Below are 25,476 nucleotides of genomic sequence, written 5' to 3'. Positions count from 1 at the left end.
AGAGTGGTATCACAAGGTGAGTTCCTCGTGCTGATCTTTAAGGCAAGGAGATAGCTAAAAGTGAGCTGGTTGTCCCCTGAGGGAGCTGCCTGCCTGACTTTGTTAGGGTTCTCATGCACATTGAGCCCTGCTGGCTTGTTCTTTTTATAGACTGCCTGCAGGACTGTGCTGGGCAAAGACTCACCATGTGCTAGAGAAGAGAAAGAGTTAAAGAGAGCAGCACCTTTAGTGTAATGGGTAGGAAGCCAAGGGAAAATTTTGTATTCTTAGCCCCGCAGTCACTGTTTACACAATCCCGGTTGAATTTTGCTCTCATGGAAATAGCTATTTAGAGCTACTAAATTCAGTGGAGAATCACCTGCTGAAATAAAATCTGAATTGAACTTGCTTTGCCACCACTCACTTGCTAGTGAAGTCAAGCAACTTGGTGTTTTGTTGCAGCAGAAATGTGTGCTTTATGATGATATGTATAAAGTGCTTTGAAGGCCTGTGAATAGAAAGTGCTTCAAATATGTAAAACACTTATGTACTTAGAAAGGGAGAGAGAGGAGCTGAGCAATACAGTACTACAGTCAAATCTTTGGATACATCAACAACAGTAAGAACCTCTGAATCTTGGCTGCTTGAAATAAAAGTCCCAGTGCCTTAATTGAGACTGCAACAGCCTCTGTATGTAATCTAGCCACTCCTGGCCAGAGATAGTGTGATGTTCATGGGGACTGTGAGTTAAGCCAGGGAGCTTTTGCCTTCCTTGTTTATTGCAGTTAGTGTGACCATCTACTCTTCTACATTCTGGTCCTGGAAACTGCAGAACTGTTTCCCATCTGGTCAACAGTATCAGGACCAGTTATGGTCTGCTTTCTCAAGTCTCTCTGTCAATTTTGCACATAATGTTCCTTTTAGCCATATGCATTGAACTCGTTGGTTCTCCTACTTCTGTTCTTTCTAGTGCTTGCTGCAAACCTGTCAATAGTATGCCTTCTGAGAAACAAGATGTTTTTCATATCCTAAAGTTTGAAACTACAGGGACTTGCTCAGTGTGTCCTCAGCAAGTGTTTGCCAAAGAATCAGTGTGAAAGAAGCTGTTTTGTAGCTACCCAAGTTCACAAACATATAAAGCAGACCTCAGTCTTCAGGCTTTGGGTTTAGATGTTTTTAGAGTGCTGTGTCTTTGGGGCAAGGCCCTGTGACACTATGCACATTTCAGGAGTGCAAAGAACTCAGTGCCCACTAGTAGTTAATATTATCTTCCATTTGTCTGGGACAACTCAGGTTCCACATTCCTGTGGGGGTTTTTGTTTGTTTGTTTGTTTGTTTTCCTGCAGCATCTCAGGCTATGGAGCAGCTGGTGGGAAAGGAGGGAAGAACACTATGGTGAGGTCCCATGGCGTGTCTGTACTGGGAATTTTTGACCTCCAGAAGGATGATACTTTGTATATCTTGGTGGGACAGCAAGGGGAAGATGCTTGTCCTAGTGTAAGTGACTGTCCTTTCTGTTTTGCCTTAATACCTTCTACAGATCTGTGGAGTTTTATCTGTTTGCAGAGAAAATCATTGTCCTTAGGGGATTTAACATTATGTGTTTCAAGGGATAGCTACAGTTTTACTAGGAGGTCTTGAATGTCAAAAGCTGAAGTACCATGTCACTATGCTCACTTCCTCTTCAACATTCAGGGCCCACTGATAATACACTTCTGATCAGGCATCTGAGTGATCTGCATATCTCAGAGCATCTGTGGGGGGGGTTGGAGAGAAAAGACAACCCTGCCTTCCTACCCTCTGACTTCACAGGGCTTTCTCTTTGTTCTGCTGTTGAATCCAGCCCTGCCATTGTCATAATACTCTGCAACTGGAGATGCCAACCTGACAGTGGCCTTTTACTTATTCTCTGTATGGGAACGGGAAAGATAAATGAATTACTGCTGAGTCAGTCCTGATCTTTGTGTTATTAATTAAACGTTGCTGCAAATATCTTGATGGAAAGGAACAACTTCTGCCATTTGCAGGCATAATAATATGTTAATATTTTAGTATTCATTGGAGGATGAGGGAATAAGAGATTCTTATGGAGGGAACTAAGCATTATGTGATGAAATTTCACCTGCAGGTTTGAGCTGGACATTTAAATGCTGTGCATTTCTCAGCTTTCAAATGGCTGGCATCCAAGGAGAGAAAGCTTAGCTGTCTTTTAGAGCAGAAAAAGGTTGAATAATGTAGACAAGAAAGAAGGGTTCTCAAGGCTGGGTGCTGAAGTAAATAGTGTTAAAATTGGAATTACACACATCTACAAACAAACCATTAATACGAAGCCTCTTTGAAATAAGAAATGCCCTAACTCAAACTTCAATCTAACGTCTATAACTAGGACATTCCAGCTCAGTCTAACATATGGACTCATTAAATTGCAGGCCACTGTAATCTTAGTGAGAATTTATTGAGTGCTGATGTAATTCTTTCATGGAGGCAAAGAGATTGTATTGACTTGTAGAAGGGACCTTTACTAGATTGGATTCTAATCAGCTATGTCTTTGTTGTGAAGGATTTTTATTTTTATTCAGTTGTAATCTAGTGGTTCCTCTGGGCCATTGACTTTGTCATTTTATTAATCATCTCTACCAAACTCCCAATCAATTAAGGAAAGGGAAGACAGGGGAAAGAAGGATTGTTTAGTTCCATAGACAAGACTACACACTCAGAATGGATGCCTTTCATTCTCTGACATAACCTAGAACACATGCTGTGTTAACAGAATAGTCTGTAACTTGAGAAGGATGTTTTTATCACGTCCCTCTTCCGAAAGAAAACACATGTGTGAAAGCAGATGGAAATAGAAGAACAGCCCCACTATACAATTATTTGTGTATTTTCCCATAAAGTGTCATTAACTCAGTGAATTCAGTGTGCATAACAAGATCATGTTACTCAGAAACTTATAAAATGAAATAAGCTAGTAACAGTGCTTGCAGCTTACAGATACTCAAAGCAGAGTCCATCTTGTCATGCACTTTAGTGCTCCAATTTAATATCGGAGCAGCAATTACCCTTTTTAGGTAATTGCTAAAAAAATTGCTAATTGCTAATTTAGATCCAGAAGTACTTAGGAATGATGGATTAATGTTGTCTGAGATTAGTTAGTGAATTCAGTGATTTGCCTAATGCAGACAGTTCATTACATTTGGTGCTAACTGGTGGAAAACATGGAAATGTGGAGGCTTTCAGGTTAGGAATTTTCTGTAACGTGTCATCATTGCAATCTAAGGTGGGATAGCACCTGTTTTGGTAGACTTTGAACAAGCTAGCTCTGATAATTACAATATAATTGCTGATACAGATCAAGCTTGAGAGGAACAACAAAACTTGCTTGAAAGTCTGGATAAATGGTTAATCTATGCTGAGATCATTGCTACTGTCCATGCTATGACTACTTACCTTAAAGCTAGTTCTGGTACGTCTCCGATACACCTTAGTTCTGGATAGACATACGCTGACTGCCTGGCCCCAACCCATTGCTGGGTTACTCCCTGCTTGTGAAATGCAGATGGCTAAGAGTACAAAACATTTGCAGGAAATTCTGCTACATTTTGTATGTAAACAGTTCCTGGAGCGGTATTTCATGGTGATAGACATCAGCACCGAACTTCACATCAAAATAATTCAGTTAAAATGGTAACAAATTCTTCTGACTACGGCTGAAGCAAAAAATTAGATTCTTCTAGAAGAACATTAACTTCTGAGTATGTCATTTCACTGGAGGATCATTTATTGGACCTGTGGTTTGGGAGGGTAGAGAGATCACAAGGCCTGTGTATATGAGGATCTCATAGAGATTCTGGTTTCTCATCAGAATTCAGCCCTGCTCTTCTGTTTGCAGACTAATGACATTATTCAGAAAGTGTGTATTGGAGAAAACAATGTGATCGAAGAAGAGATACGTGTAAACAGAAGTGTCAATGAATGGGCAGGAGGAGGTGGAGGTGGGGGCGGAGCAACTTATATATTTAAGGTATGGAAACATTCTTTGTGCACCTTCAGCATAAACACATCTTGCCACTTGCCTCCAGCATCACAACATGAAATTTCTGAGAGCCCTTTATACACCTTTGTACAGCACTTTGTGGAAAAGGTCCACAAAGTGAGCTCTGTTTGTCCTTCATTTCCAGTTGATAGCTGTAGTGAGCTGAGCTGGCTCTTCACACATTTTACAATAGAATCACAGAATCATCTAGGTATGCTACATGGTATATATAGCTACATGGTATGGCCACACTTGCTTTAGTGTCTTGGAATTTCCTTTGCATCAGTTTGAATCAGATTTTTTTCAATGCAAGCTAAGATTCTGAAGCATAAAACTACAGCAAAGGGCAAATTCCACAGGACTTTATTCAAATTTGTCATTGTAGAACATTAAACTTCAGCTACATTTGTGGCTTATACAATGCAATGACAAGAAGTTGAATATAGCCTCTATATTTTCTATGGGCAATGCTATAGCTAGAGGACACTTATCTTTACTGTCGTGTTCTGTCTGAGACAGTACTCCTTGCAAACACAAGTTTCACACCACTGTTAATATGTTTAAATCACCCAGCTTCTACATAATTCTACATAATTTTTCATGCTCAGACAGTTTCCAGTGTAGCTGCCCTTTACCAGTGGAGATACTGTATTGTACTACGTAGAGCAGTGCCCCTTATCTGTTTCTATTGATGATAACAGAAAGTTATCACACGGTAGCACTACAAGCTTTATAAGATCTATCAGTATTGTAGGTACAATTCACAGAGCTGCTGATGCCACTGTTCTCTGTTGCAGAACTTGGTAGAACTAGTGCAGTTCATTAATCTTTTGGATGCTGGTACATAAATAACGCAATGTTGATTTGTAGTGCTCAGCAGTCCTAGATGCCTGTTTAGTGCAACATGCAGTAACGAGCATGTGGTTGAACTTCCATCTGTGAGTCTGACTCAGTCTGAATACTGCCTCTATTTCTGAACTTGTTAAGATGGAGAATGGAGAACCAGTCCCCTTGATAATTGCAGCAGGCGGTGGTGGCAGGGCCTACAGGGCCAAAACAGACACATTTCATCCAGAAAGGCTGGAGAATGATTCCTCTGTTCCAGGGCTGAATGGAAATTCAGGAGCTGCAGGTATGGAAAGTTTATTCTTTTTAAGAAAACTATTGTATTTGGTACTCTCAGATTCAGTGGATGTACCCACAATAGAGGATACTTGGCCTAAATAAGGGTATCAGAGATGGTATCGCCGTAGCAATGGCAACATTCTCCCAAAGTAATGTGGTACCTCTAAGATTGTTTTATTTTTCGGTTGTTGTTGGTTTTTGTTTTTGTTTTGATGTGGGAGTTTGCTGAGACCATCCAGCTCCTTGCACTATTTTGTGCTGTGTATACATACTCATGGTTTCCCTGGCTTATGCAGAAGAAGCACAATTACACACTGGCTAGAACTCTCTGTGTAGAGACCTTGGACTGAACAATCTGCAAAGCTGAAAGTGAGTCAGTGGTATGTTGTATTTTGAGCGGGGCTGGGAAATGTTTTCACATCCATTTCAATAAATTCCTTTTGTTCCGTGTTAGAAATGACATAGGGATTTTTTCTTAAGTATTTTTTTGTGAAGAGAAGGGGAAGGCTCTGTAAGCCAGTAGAAAGTGGCTGGGGAGTAGGTAGGGTATCTTTTGACGTTTTCCATTGGAAATACTATTGAAAAGAGGTGCAGATGATTAACACAGTCGAAAGCTCTAAAATGAGGTCACTGTAGCACTCTATTGCAAGGACATCTCTTCTCACAAAGGAATGAGATTCTTACTTTCAGTTGAGGTGTTTTAAATGAATGCTTATTCTGCAGATCCCTACAGCATTTTTTTTATACACAAAAATAACCTTTAGCTATGCCTTTTCTCTTCTCTTAACTGCAGGTGGTGGAGGTGGCTGGAATGATAACACTTCCTTCCTGTGGTCAGGAAAATCCTTGCTAGAAGGTGCTACTGGAGGAAGATCCTGCCCCCAGGCCATGAAGAAGTGGGGGTGGGAGACAAGAGGGGGTTTCGGAGGGGGTGGAGGGGGGTGCTCCTCAGGTGGAGGAGGCGGAGGATATATAGGTAAAGTGGCTTCATGTTCAAGGTGTCCCTTCCCCTCCTTTAGTGCTAATGATTAGCAAAAGGCTGATAGATAATTCTCCTGTGGATAGCATATTTCATTATAGACTTTACGTATTAGTATGTCTGTGTGTTTCCTTTTTAGCACTAGATGAACATATGGCATTTAGTCTTTGAGCAAATAGCCAGATGTCAGTCCTTCAGCTGTAATCCTGGCGTTGCACTCCGAAAAAATGTGCCATCAAGATCCTGCTGTGATTCTTGAGCACTAAGCCGTTTAGGGTTATAGTGCTGAAGAAGCAGGAGCCACAGCCTGGGTTCTCCATTGCCAGCACCTGTATTTTGAGTACTTTGGTCCTGGAGACTGGCAGCCAGGCTTTATGCCAGGGGAAGGATGCAGCTTCTTCTACCCTGCCCTGCTGTGGGTAGGCCTCAGCCCTACGCAGGTGGTCTCCACTGTCCTTTGGTTCCTGGGCTCAGGCTGCCAGCCAGGACCCCTCGTAATAGTGACAGTGGTGTTGACTTCAGTCAACAAGGAACTAATTCCATGTGCTGTGGGTCTCAGGACAGCTGTCAGATGGCATTATGTTGATTATAACTGGTGTGGACCGAGTTCTAGGTCTCTACTAATCCTTAATCTCGTGGGCCACATAGTTTCTTCAGCCATCTGCATTATGGTGGATGTTTTAACCCCTTGTTCTCCACAGCTTAAATCAAGTCCATGATAGGCTTGAAATCCTCAGAAGTAATGAGTTTAAATGATTAAGTGCATGTTTTGTATGAATGTTTCTGTGTAATGCTTCTTTTTCCAACAGAATGCCTCACATAACATAATTTTGATTTTCACTGAAGATGGTTAAAGAGGAATAAAGAAGATATCTTTGGGTGGGGTGGGGGAATCTTTGCATGCTTTTAGTACAAAATATGTGGCCCATACTATGCTTCTGGCACGTTCTATGTATTTCCCATACTCTGCTCCTGTTATGTTCTATATGCTCAAGCACAAATGAGCAACTCAAGTATAAATTCCTTCAGTCTCCATTCCTGGTGGACCACCCTGCTTTCAGGGTGCAAAGGAGAAGAAGGATATCAGATAATTTATTCCCTCTGCTGATGCAGTACTTACCTTGATCAACAAGGATACTGAACTAGCCCGTGAGCACTGGTGTTTTCCAGTCTGTTGGCGACATTAATATTGAGAAGGGCTTATATGTTTTCACAGCATCCAAATGGTTAAAGATGAACTTCCTCCCTTAGTTTGCAACAGTCTGCCTAAAACAGGACTAAGATTGTAACAATCTGCAGCTATTAAATTGAAGTTCTAGAGGTGGAAGTCCAGTGTTTCATATCACAACTCACAAAGTGTTCGCTATATGTTGAAAATTTTGATTTATTCTCTTTTCTCATTTGGATGTCTCCCTAAATACACTGAAGCCATGCATGCTTATCTGTATTTTAGTGCTAATGAGCCTCAGTCTGTTAAGGTAACTTCTGGTTTGATGTAGGTGGAAATGCTGCAGAGGACAATGACCCAGAGATGGATGGGGAGGATGGTGTGTCCTTTATTAATCCAATTGGTACTTTATACACTCCAGCACTTAAAGGTATTCATGTTGGTCAGAAGTCTCTTCTAGTGAGTTTCTTCCATGTTAAGAATAGTTTGCATCTGTAGGACATTTTAAAAGCCTTTGGATACGGCTTGGTGTCATTCTGAACATGAGGGAGAAAGATTGCTTAACAAAGTCCAGTGAAGCATTTACGCTTCCCACAAATACTGCCACTCCAGCCTTCCCTAAGCCTGTTTGCCCAAAAGTCTACGTGTTGGGTATGTTTTCAGTGTGTTCAGAAAATAACAAAAATATATATTTAATCAAAATAATGTTTGCTTTAGAACAGCCAGAAGTATGTTGAAATACAAATGGACTCTGGCCTGATAGATTCAGCCAAAGGGTTTTGAAAATGTTGCAGTGTTCTATCTCAGAGGGGGTACGGACCAGAAAAGAGAAAACCTTTTTTCGTAGGCTTGGCAACAGCCTCCTTATTAACCTGGTAGAACTACCTGCTGAAAGACGGCCAGTGCACCTCAGCTGCAGTGGGGCTCATTTAGCTGGACATTATTTTCCACATGAGAAAAGGACAGCAGCCATGGAAAGTGGGGAGAAATCAGTGTCTTAGCTGAGGCTCACCCTGCCACATCTGGCAACTGTGAGCACCATGCCTCCATTTCTGTCAATGCCCACGGGAATGATATGACTGATCTTTACAGTAATTAACTTGTCTTCTTTCATCCATTCCCTAGTGACAGAGGGGCATGGAGAGGTTGATATTAGGCTGCACCTTAACTGCAGTCACTGTGAGATGGACGAGTGCCGTGTTGATCCTGAAACTCAAAAAGTCATTTGCTTTTGTGAGCCGGGCACAGAATTGGCTGAGGATGGTGTGTCTTGTGTAGGTAAGCAGATGTAAGGGATAGGCTGATGGGGTATGAAACAGAAAATGAATTGTAAAAATCCGTAGATTTTTTAGTTTACATTTTCCTGCATGTAAACATGAAGAAAGTCTTATTTAGTCTCTCTCTTAAAACTGGCTTTCTGTTGCATGTTACCTTCTTTCCTGCTGGTATTTGCTGAAGAGTTATTTTGCTAGAACATAGAAACATGAGAACAGAGGCATGGTGCAAACAGCAGCGTCACTGGTTTGCTTTATAGTATATGTGTGGCGTACTGGGCAGCACTGAGTGTTGTGACTCAAATTTTGTCTTCAAGAGACAAAGAGCAACATGTCTGGTTGCACTGATGCTTCCATTTTGCTCTGAAATCACGAAAGTTTACTCACTAAAGGAATTTTCCAGCTAAACTTAACTTCCAGGACAGTCCTCTTAGGAAAACAATAACAACAACAAAAAGTACAAGGTACAGGACAGCGTAATTCCTGTGGATTTGGACACATAAAGTTCATGTGCAGAATCTGTAAGAAATTCTGCATGAGAAATCTCTGAAGAAAAACATACCTGTATTTGCTTTACTTGAGAAACTGAATGCTCAGAGTTCAGTTACTAGGTTTCCTTCATATTCTTGCCCAGCAATTACTGCAAGTGATTCCAGGGTTTCAGGATCTTGCTCTCAGCTTTGTCATTGGTAAGGGAAAATTGTTCTGTACTTTTACCATCCCCATCTGTAAAGTGGGTAAAAAGCGTGGTCATTTTGCCGAGTGAAGTGAACCTTAATAGATGGTCATTGAGCGGCCTGTGATCCAAGTGATGATGCAGCTATGGAGTACTTTGAGCTGCACATGTTATCAGTTTTGTCTGCCTGGGTTAGACGCATTTAGGAGATGATATATTGCAGTCCTCCTTCTGCTTTTGCTCTGATTTGTCATTGATAGCAGCACTCTAGACCGGGCAATTTAATGTTCTTTCCATCTCTCCAGGTCCTGTCCCCAGCTTTTATGGTCTTGTTTTCATACCCAGAGAGTGCGTGTTAATTCCTTGATAGAAAACCATCTGTTTTAAGGGATTGATACCAATTAATATCAGGAATAGAAAAGAGAAATAATGAGATGTTTGAGGTCATAGGTCCTGAGAGCTGATCATGTCAGAGGTTGCTTCTACACTATGGGAGTAGCAGATGAGTAAATGGAGGGAAGAGCAGAAAAATCTGCCTGCAAAAAAGTGGGTACTGAAAGATCATTTCAAATGTAATTTCCTTTTCTCATGCTTCTGTTACAGCTGAACCAGTGGTTCATCTCCCTCTCTCCTTGGTCTTGTCTGTAGTGACTTCAGCATTGGTTGCTGCCTTAATTTTGGCCTTTTCAGGAATCATGATAGGTGAGTGATGCTCTGCAAAGGATATTTTCATATGAGGACTGTATCTTAGCCAAGATTAATTGGGCTCTGGGAGAAAAAAGGTTCAGGTTTTTAGCTACTGCTATATTTAATGACACCTTCCCCCATGCGCTCCTTAACATCAGTTTTCTGTAGTTGTTTCTAACCACGTTGACCAATTTGAGTAGGTTTTGGTTACTGATTGCATCTTTAAAGAGATATTATTGCTTTTGTTGTGGTGTAAAGCTGCCAGAACAGAAGCGTCACTGGTTTTGTGAGAGCTGTTGGTGCTTAATATCTAAAAACTCTTTATTTGTGTGCCTACATACAGATTTAACAATTTCCAATGAGATTTCATAGATATCAGTGAAGTGGTTCAAGGAATACAAAACTATTTTGAGCTGATTTCAAATTTAGTCCAATTCTGTTGTTTAGAAATAGCAGAAGTTTTGCAAAATAAATAAATTTTATGTACAATATTTTATTCTGAGGTAACAGTTTAGTCTATCCTTTTTGAACAATGTGATGCAATAATTTATTTCAGACTTTTAGTCACTTCTACATGATTTAGGAAAGTTGATTATGGCAAGACTCCCTCAAGATTGGATTTGGAAAGTCCAGCTAAACTAAACAGGATAAAAGAAAAACCTCAGATCTGTGAAATCAGAGATTTCTGCAAGTGAAATTTATTTTACTTTTTCCAAGCAGTTCATGAGCAAGTCTGCTTCTTTATGACATACGTAAATCAAAGGTTTTTGGATAACTTCAGATTCCATTTTCAATCTCTAATTATTTGAAGTGCAGAAATGTGAGTGTCACTGCTTGTTTTGATTCGCTGGAATTTGACCATGCATCTAATTCCAATGAGACATGCTGCACAGCTACCATTGTCTTCCAAAGGGAATATGTGTCTGGTTTACTGTGTTCTCTACATTTAGTGTATCGTCGTAAGCACCAGGAGCTACAAGCCATGCAGATGGAGTTACAGAGCCCAGAATATAAACTAAGCAAACTGCGTACCTCCACTATTATGACAGACTATAATCCCAACTACTGCTTTGCAGGAAAGACCACATCCATTAGCGACCTCAAAGAGGTGCCTCGCAAAAACATCTCCCTCATCCGGTAAATTCATCTTTGCCTTCCCTATGCCCCATATTGTATACTGACATATGCTGGCTCTCTTACACAGATGTGAACTCATGTCTTTTATGCAGGCACATTCAAATACTCACACACTTTTAGAATCGTGCCCCTTCTCACTAGAAAGATAATAAATCTGCAGTAGTTAGGTTTATGTGGAGGGGATTAGACTTTGGCTGTCTCCCTAACCTTTTGCAGGTGCAGTGTTAATCTTCTGGAATCATGAGAGGAACTGAAGAGTCATCACCAGTAACTTGGACACATCTTTTGCAGACTTGCAATGAATGGCCAATTTCCAGCATTAACGGATGAAATGCTGGGAAGCCTAAGGCTTGTAGGCGACTCTTTGGGGCCTTTGGTATAGAGAATGACATCTTTAAATACAGTAGGAGGAAGAGCAATGGTTTTGAGGCTGCAAGACAGAATTAAAAAGACAGCAATATAAGCAAGCAGGATAGCCAGGACTAGGTCAGAACTCCTGGAAAGCTGGAAATAGTCTCCTAGAGAAGACTTGAAAATTCAGAATTCTTGCCCACCCTGCTCTGCCGGTGCTCTACAGTGCACACCACTGGTGAATACGGCATTACCCTGGCACCATGTTTGTTAAACAAAAATCCAAGAAGTAGGAGCAGAAAGTAGAGCTTGGAAGACAGGGGACCTTGTTGTGCTTAAAAAGGTGATGCTCAGAGTAGCCCATGCAGTCTGCAATGCATTGCAGACTTATCACGTTCTTACCACATTCCCCCCTACCTGCAGATCTTGCTGGACTTCATCTGGAAGTTTCTGGTGTAACCCAAACTTACCCTGTGTTGCTGCTGCTGTTGTCGCTTGGGCTCTGAAAGAATTTTTGAAGTGTGGCAAGCTGCAGAGAGTAGAGTATGCAGCTGGGAATTGATAGGGGCAGGGAAGTTGTGCTTTTGGGGAGGTGGGTGAGTTATGAGCTGTAGAGATCTGTTTTATATCCTTAGTTTGTAATAAGTTGGTCAGGCATAGCAGACAACGGTGTCTCAAGCTGATACCTACAAAATGTTATTAAAGAAGTGGTTCAGTCACAGGCAGTGCAAGTCCTCACTGCTGTTTCACTGCTCTCAACAGAGCAGATTGCTCTTAGCACCTGTTTGAACTAGGAGGGCAACGGCCCATGCGAATACAGTCCACAACAGACTGGAGGACACTCAGTGCAGCTCTGAGGTCAGACCTGGCACTACCAGGAAAGCATTTGTTGTAGAAGAGAGCCTTAGTGAAAGCCCCTTAATTTTTTCCCCTGTATCCTTAACAAAATAAAACTGTAAGTTTCATAATACAATCAGTGACAGTAACAATTCTCAGCATGAACTCCTAGAGCTTTACAAAGTGCTGTCATCACTATTTACTTACCCAGAATCACAAAAAAAAAACAAGGGAAAGATCTTTAATTTAAAATTCAGGTCCTTTGAGAACCATTGTGCTTCCTAGTTTCTTGTTCAATGTTTTCTTTAGTGGTGATACATAAACATGGGAACTATTATGCTTAGGGTGTGCAAATACCAAGGCTTAAGACCTATCTTTATTGACCTGTTTTGGAGAACCCACCACTATAGCACTGGCACCAAAGCAGCAGAAAGTGCTACCCATTACACTCCGTAGTGCCAGCAGTTTGATTTCACAGGGGACATTTCATTTCTGAGGATTGGTTTTCCTACCAGTTAAAGACATTGTAGGTCCAGGAAAGATTACATCAAGGTCCCATCTGCTGCATAGTGTAAGGAGAATTATCAGAAATAACAGTGCCAACCTCTAGTCCTGCCTGTTTCACTGCCATGAAAACTGTGACCCCATTCTGTTAGCTGTGACCACAGCATTATGTGTGTTCTCTGTAGTAATACTTCTTGTCTTCTCTGGTCTGTCCAGGGGTTTGGGCCACGGAGCCTTTGGTGAGGTATATGAAGGTCAGGTGACAGGGATCCCCAGCGACCCCACTCCCTTGCAGGTGGCTGTGAAAGTAAGTGACAGTGTATGAGTTATCATGATGGTTTCATGCACCTTCCACCTAAGAGTCCCAATGCATTATAAAAATGAAGATGGATTAAACATTTCTGTAGCACTGAAGGATGTGTTTAGAAAGGTTGCTGTTCTATTGCAACACTTCCATCCGTCATAGTGATGGTACAGCTTGTTACATATGGGCTTTCTATAAAAATAAGTTGATTGTGAGTAGTAAGTAGACAAAGATTTCCTATACAGCTGCAGTAGACTACAAGAATGAGAAATAAGTCCACCCTCTGTCCATTCTCTGCACGCTCTTCCTGGTGTGGTAACCTGTCCAAAGCCTTTGAGTCAAAGGGACAGAAGTCTTAATGTGGCCAAGAGCAGCTGGCATATACATCAAAGAGGCTGTGGGCAGGAGTCTTTCCATTACCGGATGGATATGCACTGCATGCATAGCTAAATCCTAAGGGACCCTGGTAGGGTACTTCAGGCCTTCAGAAGCTTGGCTAGCTTGTTTTCTCCTAGAGGTTACATAACAGCATAATTCTACTGCTGGTTATAGTTCCTAGTTTTGATGGGAGGTAGTGGTATTGAACTTTCTGAGAGCTCAGGAGCTATGGTCTCATTTCTCCTCCTCTACACAGTAGAGTCCCATATATCAGCACTATTCCATTTGCACTCTGTTGTATTTCCTGCACTGGTAGGAGGATGACAGTGTGATTGATGGACAATGCATCCTGATCTTTATCTTTCAACATGCTTCACGGTCTAGTTTATAATGGTCTAGCTATTATTAGAGTGAGGTTTCTTTTGGAGAGACAAGGATCACTGCAAACAATGTTAGTGCTTTTGATTGTGTCAGGTGTTCTACACCTGTCAGTCTAAACATCTCCTTGTCAACCTGTTCTTTCTTTTCCAGACATTGCCAGAAGTGTGTTCAGAGCAAGATGAGCTGGACTTCCTCATGGAAGCTCTCATTATTAGGTGTGTATGAATAAGATGAACAAAGACTTATGTAGGCCTGCAAAGCCCAACAGTATAAGAAAAAAAGGTGCTTTGGGAGGTGATGTCCACAGTGATCAATATAGATCAATAGGGATAGGCATTACTATCCTATTCTATACTTCTTACAAATGAAGAAACTAAGGGACCAGATGATTAAAGGCAACATTTTCACAAAGGTCCAAACTAGTTTTCATTACCCAAATTCAAAATCTTTAGGGCCAGTTTTCAGAATTGATAATAAGATCGTAGAATCATACAAGCATAGAATCATAGAAGCATAGCTTCCTGGGTTGGAAGGGACCTCAAGGATCATCTAGTTCCAGCCCCCTTGCCATAGGCAGGGATGCCACCCACTAGATCAGGTTGCTCAGGGCCTCATCTAACCTGGTCTTCAACACCTACAGAGATGGGGCATCCCCAGCCTCTCTGGGCAACCTGTTCCAGTGCCTCACCACCCTTTGAGTGAAAAATTTCCTTCTAACCTCTTGTTGTGGTTTAACCCGGCTGGCAGCTAAACACCACACAGCCGTTCGCTCACCCTCCCCCCTCCCTCTCTGGGATGGGGGAGAGAAACGGGAAAGTGAAGCCGGTGAGTTGAGATAAAGACAGTTTATTAAGACAGGAATATAATAATAACAATAATAATAATAATAGTGATAATGATAATAGTATTAATAATAATAATGTGTAAGAAAACAAGTGATGCACAACGCAATTGCTCACCACCCGCTGACCGATGCCCAGCCTATCCCCGAGCAGCCGGCCCCCACCCCGGCCAGCCACCCCTATATATTGTTTAGCATGACGTCAGATGGTATGGAATACCCCTTTGGCCAGTTTGGGTCAGCTGTCCTGGGTCTGTCCCCTCCCAGCTCCTGCTGCACCCCCAGCCTGCTTGCTGGCAGGACAGAGCGAGAAGCCGAAAAGTCCTTGGCCTGGTGTAAGCACTGCTCTGCAACAATTAAAACATCAGCAGGTTATCAGCGCTCTTCTCATCCTAATCCAAAACATAGCACCCTACCAGCTACTATGAGGGAAAATTAACTCTGTCCTAACTGGAACCAGGACACCTCTAATCTAAATCTCCCCTCTTTTAGTTTAAAACCATTCCCCCTTGTCCTATCATTATCTACCTGAGGAAAGAGTCCTTCTTCTTCCTTTTTATAAGCCCCCTATAGTTACTGAAAGGCCACAATGAGGTCACCCCGGAGCCTTCTCTTCTTTAGGCTGAACACCCCCAGCTCTCTCAGCCTACCTTCATAGGAGAGGTGCTCCAGTCCCTTGATCATCTTTGTGGCCCTCCTCTGCACCTGCTCTAACAGCTCCACATCATTCTTGTGCTGGGGGCTCCAGATTTCTCTTAGAGACCAGAGCATGAGGAAGAAACAAACCTCAGGAGTTTTGGTTTGACTGTGAAGAGATGCCGTTGACACAATGCTGCTGTCATTTCATATGTCAGTGACTGTGTCCTAGCATCCAAGGAAATAGTTCCCTATCACATTAAGGCCTGGAGAACTTAGGAACTATTAGCACTAGGCCTCGAGGAATATCCCTTCAATAAGCTGATCCCTGTATCAGTATGTTATTTGGAACAATTTTGCCCTATAGCAGCTTCTACCCCAGGATAGGGAACGTAGGGATAAACTCTTAACAGACATTCTCTGCTTCCTGTGACCCACAAGTCTTGCTGCAGCACAGAAAGGATGCAGAATATAGGAAGCCACTCCTTCAGTCCACTCCTCCTCCAGTCTCCATTTCTGCACTGTGCAGACAGATGGAGTGCAAGGGTAGCACTTTGCCTTTATCGAGTTACTATGCCTTTGGGATTTGTTACTTATTCTGAAAACAAACACACAAACAAATAAACAAAAAAAAACCACACAAATCCCCACAGCAAAATATTTTGATTATTTTCTATAATTGTGCTTTTTGGATCAAAGCTGATCAATTATTGAGCCTCCCTGTCTCCGCAGCAAGTTCAATCATCAGAATATTGTGCGCTGTATTGGAGTGAGCTTGCAGGCACTGCCCCGTTTCATCCTGCTAGAGCTTATGGCTGGAGGTGACCTGAAATCGTTCCTGAGAGAGACACGGCCTAGACCGGTAAGAAAATTGAATTGTATTTAATAAGCTGATGACACAAGGCAAATAGGTAACTATGAAAGGACTGATCCATGCAGCTACTATTTCCCAGCATTTTAGAGAGTCAGAGTTTTTTATTACTAGAAGGCTGATCTGGAGGCAGGATATAGTCTGTATCTGTCATATAGGCAACGAATGTTGTTGGGGTTATACAGAGGAGCCTCATGCCTGGACTTTGCTAGATAGCATTGCAGACACTATCTAAAGAATAAAATCAGTCATATATATATATGTGTGTGTGTGTGTATACATATTTTAAACTCTGCTCTTACCTTCTCTGCTCTTACCTGTGGATGTGATTGCTGAGCCACTTTCCATCATCTATCAGTGGTCATGGTCAACCGGAAAGGTCCCAGATGACTGGAGACTTGCTAACGTGAAGCCCATCTATAAGAAGGGTTGCAAGGAGGACCCAGGGAACTACAGGCCTGTCAGCCTGACCTCGGTTCCAGGAAAGGTTGTGGAACAGCTCATCAGAGTGCAATCACACAGCATGTGCAAGGCAACTGAGGGATCAGGCCCAGCCAGCATGGGTTCATGAAAGGCAGGTTCTGCCTGACCAACCTCATCTCCTTCTATGACCGGGTAACCCGCCTGGTGGATGAGGGAAAGCCTGTTGACATAGCCTACCAAGGCCTTTGACACGGTCTCCCACAGTATTCTCCTGGAGAAGCTGGCAGGCCATGGCTTGGGCAGGTACGCTCTTTGCTGGGTTAAAAACTGGCTGGATGGCCAGGCCCAGAGAGTGGTGGTGAACGGACTGAAATCCAGCTGGTGACCGGTCACCTGTGGTGCTCCCCAGGGGTTGGTGTTGGGGCCCATCCTCTTTAATATCTTTATTGATGATTTGGACGAGGGAATTGAGTGCACCCTCAGTAAGTTTGCAGACAACACGAAGTTGGGGGGAAGTGTTGATCTGCCGGAGGGTAGGAAGGCCCTGCAGAGGGACCTGGACAGGATGGGTCGATGGGCAGAGGCCGATGGGATGAGGTTCAACTCGGCCAAGTGCCGGGTCCTGCACTTTGGTCACAACAACCCCATGCAGTGCTACAGCCCTGGGGCAGAGTGGCTGGAAAGCTGTGCAGAGGAAAAGGATCTGGGGGTGCTGGTTGATGCTCACCTGAACATGAACTGGCAGTGTGCCCAGGTGGCCAAGAAGGCCAACAGCATCCTGGCCTGTATCAGGAATAGCGTGGTCAGCAGGACCAGGGAGGTGATCGTCCCCCTGTACTCTGCTCTGGTGAGGCCGCACCTCAAGTACTGTGTTCGGTTTTGGGCCCCTCAGTACAAGAAGGACATCGAGGCCCTGGAGTGTGTCCAGAGAAGGGCTATGAAGCTGGTGAAGGGTCTGGAACACAAGTCCTGTGAGGAGCGGCTGAGGGAACTGGGGTTGTTTAGGCTGGAGAAGAGGAGGCTCAGGGGAGACCTTATTGCTCTCTACAACTGCCTGAAAGGAAGGTGTGGGGAGCTGGGGGTCGGCCTCTTCTCACAGGTAACTGCTGATAGGACTAGAGGGAATGGCCTCAAGTTGCACCAGGGGAGGTTTGGGTTGGAAATTAGGAGGTATTTCTTCTCAGAAAGAATGGCTAGGCATTGGAATGGCTTGCCCAATACAATACAATTCACTCATGTGGAAAATTGTCAGTTTATGACAGCCAGGCCTACTCTGTAAGTTTCAGATTCAAGCTTCTCCATGGGTCCAGAAAACCCCAGCCCTGAGGGGTTTCTCCATTCCATTTGTAATGAAGTTTATATCTATTACAGGGTATCTCCTTCCCCATCTTCTGGAGAGAGGCAGTCCTGGTAGATCCAGAAATGTCTGAAATAGGAGCATTGCAGAAGTGTCCATTCTAGGAAGTTCAGTGCTGTTTTTTCTCACTCATAGCAAAGCAATCAAAGAACAACTCTGGAAGATAAATCCTAGTTTCCTGTTGTGTTGTGCAGCCTGTTGCACAGAGCAGTGATTACACTGAACAATACACAGAATTTCATTCACCTTTAGCAAGATTCAGCCTCACCAAGGAAGGTATCACATTAGTGACACATCAGTGCTTCTAGCATGCCCACTGCTCTGAGCACTGTCCATTCATCTAGGGAGCAAAAGGTGTAAGCAGCTGTGAAGTGAATTCTTTGGTGTCTCAAGGCTGCATCTCTTGCAAAATGAATCCAAACCCTTCATTTTTCAAACAAATTACATGGCTAAAACATCCTTGGGTGGGCAGTCACATCTGTTTTAGGGCTGTATTTAGCAAAATAAAAGGTGGAAGGAATTCATCCGAGGAGGGAGAGAGGAAGGAAAAAAAAAAAAGAAAAAGAAAGAGAGAAAGAAAAGCTATATTGTTCAAATCAGCTTGTGTTTTCAAGGTACAGGCTGCCTTGCAGTATAGCTCAGGTCTGCAGTTGATTGCGCAGTAAAGAACGGGGATTTTTGCTCAGCTTTCACTTCAGGTTTTTGAGCCTTGCTCAGATGTAGAGAGAATGGGTAGTCTGAGGTATTCATTTCCCCTTGGTTGTTCCCTGAAGGGTGGGGGTGTGGGAGGGGAAGGCACCTGCATCCTCTGTTCCTGTAGCTCTGTTGGAGCTGGTGAATCACTTCAACTCAGAGAGGTGAAAAAGACGATTCTCCCCTCCCCCAGACAGTGTTTGATGGGTGGGGGAGAGGCTTTAATGTTTTTAGGAAATGGTTATGCTGCATAAAGAAAGGTGGGGGGTGGGTGGGGGGATGACAGTCCAGTTTTCTAAAGAATCACTTAAGTATATATATGCAATGAAGTATGCTGAGTAAACAATAACATATAGGCAGGTGATGCGTAGTTACAAACCATTTTGGTTTATGATACCACACTGAAAAAAACAGGCTTTGTTCACACAAAGATAAAGGATATTTCAATTATTTCATTAGTCAAGCACCGAGGCCAGGTCTTTCCTAACCTCTTTAGAAAACATGAGGACTTCTTTAGGTTTAGATAATGTCCAGTATTTAACTATTGCCTGCAGAGCTTGCTGCAGAGCATGGACTTATTTTCAGTCCCACTTATTGGTGCTTTAGAGCAGGTGGCTCAGCACCACGTCATTCTGAGTAGTGTTTCTTTACAGCTACAGCAGACAGGCTGGTAGGTCCAGCAGTCACTATTACTGGAGAACTGGTGCTGGTTTGTGCATCAGCAGGAGAGACCCATGCACAGGTGTGCCTTTTGAGCACTGGCAGAATGGTAAGTGTCCACAGAGAGAGAGAGGGTGGGAGAGGTTTGTTAGTCAAATATCTAAGGCCCCAGATAAAGACTTAACTAGCAAATGACTGCTGTGGAATAAGCAATCACTGCCACCCAGCTGTTTGTTATCTGCCCTCTGGCAGAATTAGTTCCCTCCTCCCCCACAGGATTGGCCACAGGGATCACTGGTTAACACCTCAGAGCAGAAGCTGGTGGTTTGGCTTCAGCCCACTATGTGAGCTGTTGCTCAGCCTGCCCTTTTCACAAAAGCATCTGTCCCCTGCTGGCTAAGGCCACAGACTTCATCAGAGGCAGAAGCAGTTAGCAGCCTTCATCTTCCATAGCCATTGGCTAAGCAAACCTGTGTCAGTGCTCTGAGGGGCAAGATAAAACCTACACAGATGTGTAGGAGGAAAAGAGTAAATGTGACTCATGCCATTATACAAAATGTCATTCTCATTGTTGAAGGTGACTTTACAGAAGAGCTAGAAATGATATAAGGAAAGTGTTTGAGGACCAGTTCAGGTGACATACCTCCTCAAAAAAAAATTATTGTGCTGAAAATTCAGAAGTGTCTCCCATGAGAACTGGGGGAAATCCATTTGTGTCTTGCAAAACAGTGGGAGATCCTTAAAGGAGAACCCTGATGGAGCTGGGAAATTGGATCCAGCTGTTCTGATTCTGTCTGGGATTTGAATGACATCATGCCTGCACATCCTGTGTTGTATCAACGACCAATCATGCTGTGTTCTTGCTTTTAAGCCATATTTGTTTTTTGTCTTTTGGTAGAATCAGCCTTCCTCCCTCTCCATGCTGGACTTGCTCCATGTGGCTCATGACATTGCTTGTGGGTGTCAGTACCTGGAGGAGAACCACTTCATTCACAGGTAGGTAAAGGCATCTATGCCAAGGGCGTGACTTGCAGACAGGCCAGAATGACTCATAATGCCCTGTTTGATATATTTATGTCCTGCTGCTCTCTAGTGGCTGAACAACTTTAAGCAAGGTAGATAAAATCAGAATAATCAAAGCAATTAAGAGAAATGCTGCTGTAGATCAGGTTGCAAAGGTTTGTAGTTTTATCAAAGATCCTGAGCTCTTTTTTTCAGTGCCTGCACTTATGCAGACAGGTTGGTTACTTGGCAAAGGGAAACACAATCTTGTGACAGAAGTCTTCAAAGCCCTCCCCGTTGTGAATTTTGCTTAGTGTCTTTTTGTTCATCCTGGAACCCTTTTCTCCTCCCTCTCGAAGAATAGCTGTACAAGTACAGCCAGAAGTACAACACCTTGTGACTACTGTTACCTGCTCCTGCAGAACAGGAGGGAGGTAAAGACGTCAGTTTTTCTCTGGCTCCCACTAATCCAGTACTGCTGTTATTCATGATGAAAGTGCACGGCCACTCTGCCTACATCAGAAGAGCCCAGTACCAGCATGTGGCTTTGCAAGGGGCTGTGAAGCTGCTATGGCCAGACTGTAGTTCACTTTTCTGAGTTTTCCACAAGGGGTGCCACCACGTTATTCAGATTTCAGGGTGTACTTCAGCTCAGCAGAGATGGAGCTTTACCTGCATGCACAGATTCAGGCCGATACCTGTCTTCAAAACACTACCTGCTTGTTGTTGTTCTTCCTGTCTCTGATAGTATGATGCTTGTTTGACAACATTTGAACTGGCATGGTAGGAACATGTCAGTGGATCACTCCCGAGACATCTTGATGCTAGGACTGGTACATTGCTGAAATCAGCCACGCTGCTTGCAACTCCCTGGAGAAATTAAGTGAAATTTAAGGAGGAAGTTTTTAAGGAACAGAACTGTTCAAACTGTTGGGGGGAGATTAGAATTTGGGACATCTCTAGTTACCCATAAACACTGACTTTTCCGGGTGTTCTCTGCACCTCAGGTAAATAGGTACTATTCTGTAAAAATTGTTAAATGATTAAGTGATTCTTCTCTTGCTCTTGCTTTTCTTGCCTTTCCTTGTAGGGATATTGCTGCCAGGAACTGCCTCCTTACCTGTCGAGGGCCTGGCAGAGTGGCTAAAATCGGAGACTTTGGCATGGCCCGGGATATATACAGGTAACAGCTAAAGCCAAGGGTATTCACAAGTGGAAGCTCACTAAAATGAGAGATGGGCAGTGTTCATGTAGGAGAGCAAGCTCACATGCTGCTCTGTTTAACTCTAGAAAGACAAGAGTGGAGACACCCAACCCCAGTGAATCCCACCTAATATTTTAATTGTTTTTTGCCTTCACCTGTATTTGAACTGTGTTTTGGAGACTTTTCACATTCCCTGAGAGCTTTCTTCTGTGTAATGAAGTCTTATGGCCATGGAAAGCTTTTTTCCTCCCTCTTGTACTCTATCCACAGCTTCTTGCCTGTACTTTCTCCACGCTGAATGGGACTAATATGCCCTTCTGTTTTGTGGCCGCAAATCTTTCTGAGTTTAGTCTCTCTGATACTATCCCTCCCCCTTTGGTTTGGTGTCTTCAGTAAATCTCCACAATTTAATGCAGGTAAATGAGGAAGGTGCAGAGTAAGGTTAGAGAAATGTAATCACCCAAACTGGAATTCAGCCAGGACACAGGGTTAACTACTCTGATGCTGCAAGAATCATCAGGAAGCCTTTAACGACCATGAGCAGCCAGGGCTGCAGTTTGATATCTCATCTTCTAAATAGCACGTCTAGAACTGCAGCACCACGTGCTCCTCTGCTGGGGAATTGATTTGCCTCCGACTCAGAGGAAGAAAAGTGTTGTACTCAGTTACACATGCTGTTTATTCTAGAGCTTCAGCTTCTTTTTAATGCTTGGGGATTCTTCTGTGCAATTACTAAGCCAGGCCTGGCTCTGCTTAGCCTGAGGTCTGCCAGTATGACAGCCCGAGGTGATGCTAACAGAGTGCTACTTTCAAAAACCAAGTGTATTAGAACTGCTTTTTTTTTTTCTTTTTCCCTATCTCCCCTTTCACAAAGAGACCCTACCCTGCTCCTCTGTCATATCGGACTCTGCTGGGAAAAAGTAACATCTGTCACACACGTACAGTCAGCAGAACCACCTCTCAAGATGAATGCTTTGGTGCTGAGTTTTCAGAGTTGCCTTTGAAGTTTGCATGTTCCAGTGCCTGAGAACACCCTTCAGATGCTCAGGCTGCATAGTTATGAACAGTGATACTGGCTTGCATGAGCAGTCTGCTGTAACCACCAGCACAGGATTTGGGGCTTGTAGGTTTTATTTTAAGTGAAAATCACAAAACAACTGAAATACTTTTTGTCTCAGGAGCATAGGAAGTGATTTTTTCTATCTACTGCCCCAGGTAAAAATGGCCAAACATTCTCCTTGTTGCTCGTTGGTCTGAATAAGGGTTTTGGATTCCACTTGCAGTGCTGTAGACTGGGTATATTTGGGAAAAGCTTTGTTTATTTTTGATATGGTGCTTGAGGTGACGACTTGTGAGATGAGGTGAAGATCCTGTTGTGGCTGAAAAATGCAGGATAATAGCTTTGCCAGCAGCAACTTACTATGTGAATAGGTCACTTGAGTATGGACATAGATAAGGATAATTCAGGTTCACTGGATCAAGCCTAAGGTGAGGGAGATTGCAAAGCAGTCCTTACATGGCCTGCCCATTTCCACTGTTTTTGTGAAAAGAAACAGGCCTCTTCAGCATTTTCTGTGTCATTCTGCTTTGCCTAAATTACTCTGTCCTCCAGCTGATAATGTTAATATTCATAGTTATACAAATCCTGAATTAATAACGTTTTCTGAATTCACGGCTGACGCTTTGTTTTCCTTGTTCTCTGCAGAGCCAGCTACTATCGAAAGGGTGGGTGTGCAATGTTGCCTGTCAAATGGATGCCTCCCGAGGCTTTCATGGAAGGGATATTTACATCAAAAACAGACACATGGTTTGCTTCCTTTACTTCTTCATCTGTGTGTGTGCATGTGTGTGTGTCTACTGTAACTTGTTTTGTAAAGTCTGAATATTTTGTAAAAAACACGTTTCTTTTCATTTTGCCTTTAGAGAAAAAAAAAAACAGTGACCTTGGAGAATATGAGGGAACAGAAAGGTCGTGAAAGGCAGGTACTGCTAGGGAAGCAAGCAGGCAGGGAAGGAAGAGGTGAGGCAGATGTAGGCAGTGCTTTAGAATCTTAGAATGGCTTGGGTTGGAAGGGACCTTAAAGATCGTCCAACTCCAAACCCCTGCCAAGGCCCCATCCAGTCTGGCCTTGAACACCTCCAGGGATGGGGCATCCACAACTTCTCTGGGCAACCTGTTCTAGTGCCTTACTACCCTCACAGTGAAGGATTTCCTCCTAATGTCTAATTTAAATCTGTCCTCTTTTAGTTTAAGACCATTCCTCCTTGTCCTATCATTATCTACCTGAGTAAAGAGTCCTTCTCCATCCTTTTTATAAGACCCCTTTAAGTATTGAAAGGTCGCAATGAGATCTCCCTGGAGCCCACTCTTCTCCAGGCTGAACATCCCCAGCTCTCTCAGTCTGTCTTTATAGGAGGTGCTCCAGCACTCTGATCATCTTTGTGGCCCTCCTCTGGACTCAGGACTTTGCAAGCCACACCACAAGCCCAGGACTGTGCTGTTAGCTAGGGAAAGTTTTCCTAATTTCCTACTCTCTGAGGTACAGATGGGAACTTATGGGGATTCACTGGCATAGTTCATGAAGTGGAGCTTACAGAAAACAAAAAGGTGGTTGTTAGTGTTCAGGCTACTGCTCTGCTCAGAGTGGCTGATGTCTCAGAAAAGCATAGTCTTTCACATTTGTTACATCTTGTTGAGCAGTGCTGAGTAAAAGAGCAAAACAACCAGATTTACGTACCTATATTGTAGACTCAACTCACTTACCAGTCAACTATTAGCATTCATAAAATTTCAAAATCTACCTTTACAACTATAGAATTTAGTTATGTCCAAATCCTGCAGCAGTGACTTCCACACATTGAGCATAGGCTGCAAGGAGCGATGCTGACTGTGCTGCATTACCCCTCAGTGATGATGATGGTCATTGCTGTATCTTTCATTTTGGTTTCCTTCTCTTCTGTATTCAGGTCCTTTGGTGTACTGCTCTGGGAGATATTCTCTTTGGGATACATGCCCTACCCTAGCAAAAGTAACCAAGAGGTTCTGGAATTTGTAACCAATGGAGGAAGGATGGATCCACCTAAAAACTGCCCTGGCCCTGTGTATGAGATTTTAACTTTGATGTATTCATGCAAATACATTTCCGGTTTGAATATTGTTCTCTAGTCAAAAGTTAATGACTTTTGAGATTGATCTTATCTTGGATGATCTCCCTTATTGAACTTGATTGCCAATGATTTCTCTACCAGTTAATTTTTCTGTCTTCTTTGGAGAAGAATTCAGGACCCCTTTGAAAAGTACAGGCTACTGTTTGTTTGGTCAAAGGTCATGCAATATTTCTGTCCTAGATTGACTGTGAAACTGCAAATGTGTAAGCTTGTTCACAGGTAGGAAAAACTGGGTTCCATTATCTGTGCCCCTGCCTACCTTTAATTAATTGCCCAAGGGATTTCAGGTGAATGGGTTATTTCTCTAATGGGCTGTGGATTTCACCCCACTGGTGGCCACATTTCAGTGGTTACCAGTACATCGGGTGTCTGACTCTGGGGAATGCAGAGTACTCTTTATTAATTAGAGTGACAACATGTGCTTATGGTTTCTAGTCTACAGTGACTAGCTGTTAAATATCAACAGGACTTGCCCTTTATGAGATCTCTTGTTCGGCTCTTTCAGGTATCGCATTATGACCCAATGCTGGCAGCACCAGCCTGAAGACAGGCCAAACTTTGCCATAATACTGGAGAGGATTGAGTACTGCACTCAGGTATCAGTGTTCATTCATCTCCTATGAGATGCGTGAAGAGGTTTCCAGTTGATGAAGAGTTTAGGAAAGACAGAGTGTGAGATGAGAAGGTGGCACTGCATTACTGCAGTCAGCAGTCCAGGAAGACTGATGCCAGCCTGGGACCAGCTGATGGGACTCTTGCCCCATCAGGTGGTTGATCCCTCTGTCTTTCACTGCCAAAAGGACAT

The 25,476-nt window shown here is 43.1% G+C and overlaps 1 protein-coding gene across 9 annotated transcripts in view; it reads left to right on the top strand.

Annotated features, from left to right (window-relative positions):
- ALK (ALK receptor tyrosine kinase) overlaps positions 1–25,476 on the top strand; it is a 309,718-nt gene that overhangs the window by 281,734 nt on the left and 2,508 nt on the right. For 4 of the 9 annotated variants that reach the window (XR_013949459.1, XM_080587579.1, XM_080587585.1 and 1 more), the window contains exons 13-28: positions 1,326–1,476; positions 3,872–4,003; positions 5,003–5,147; positions 5,934–6,116; positions 7,619–7,717; positions 8,413–8,565; positions 9,841–9,939; positions 10,875–11,061; positions 12,970–13,060; positions 13,967–14,031; positions 16,026–16,155; positions 20,196–20,293; positions 21,390–21,482; positions 23,209–23,310; positions 24,471–24,605; positions 25,177–25,267. Coding sequence is in view for 8 of the 9 variants with exons in the window: in XM_080587579.1 (XP_080443705.1) it covers positions 1,326–1,476; positions 3,872–4,003; positions 5,003–5,147; positions 5,934–6,116; positions 7,619–7,717; positions 8,413–8,565; positions 9,841–9,939; positions 10,875–11,061; positions 12,970–13,060; positions 13,967–14,031; positions 16,026–16,155; positions 20,196–20,293; positions 21,390–21,482; positions 23,209–23,310; positions 24,471–24,605; positions 25,177–25,267 (1,954 nt within the window). In the remaining variant the exon portion in view is untranslated. Of the gene's footprint in view, positions 1–1,325; positions 1,477–3,871; positions 4,004–5,002; positions 5,148–5,933; positions 6,117–7,618; positions 7,718–8,412; positions 8,566–9,840; positions 9,940–10,874; positions 11,062–12,969; positions 13,061–13,966; positions 14,032–16,025; positions 16,156–20,195; positions 20,294–21,389; positions 21,483–23,208; positions 23,311–24,470; positions 24,606–25,176; positions 25,268–25,476 lie in introns of those variants that run through there. The other 5 variants (XM_080587580.1, XM_080587581.1, XM_080587582.1 and 2 more) reach the window with 5 other exon arrangements.

Source organism: Anser brachyrhynchus, assembly GCF_964034855.1.
Source record: "Anser brachyrhynchus genome assembly, chromosome: 3".
In the NCBI taxonomy this organism is placed as follows: domain Eukaryota; kingdom Metazoa; phylum Chordata; class Aves; order Anseriformes; family Anatidae; genus Anser; species Anser brachyrhynchus.
Note: the sequence above shows the minus strand (reverse complement) of the source record. Positions and strands in the feature narration are given on the sequence as shown.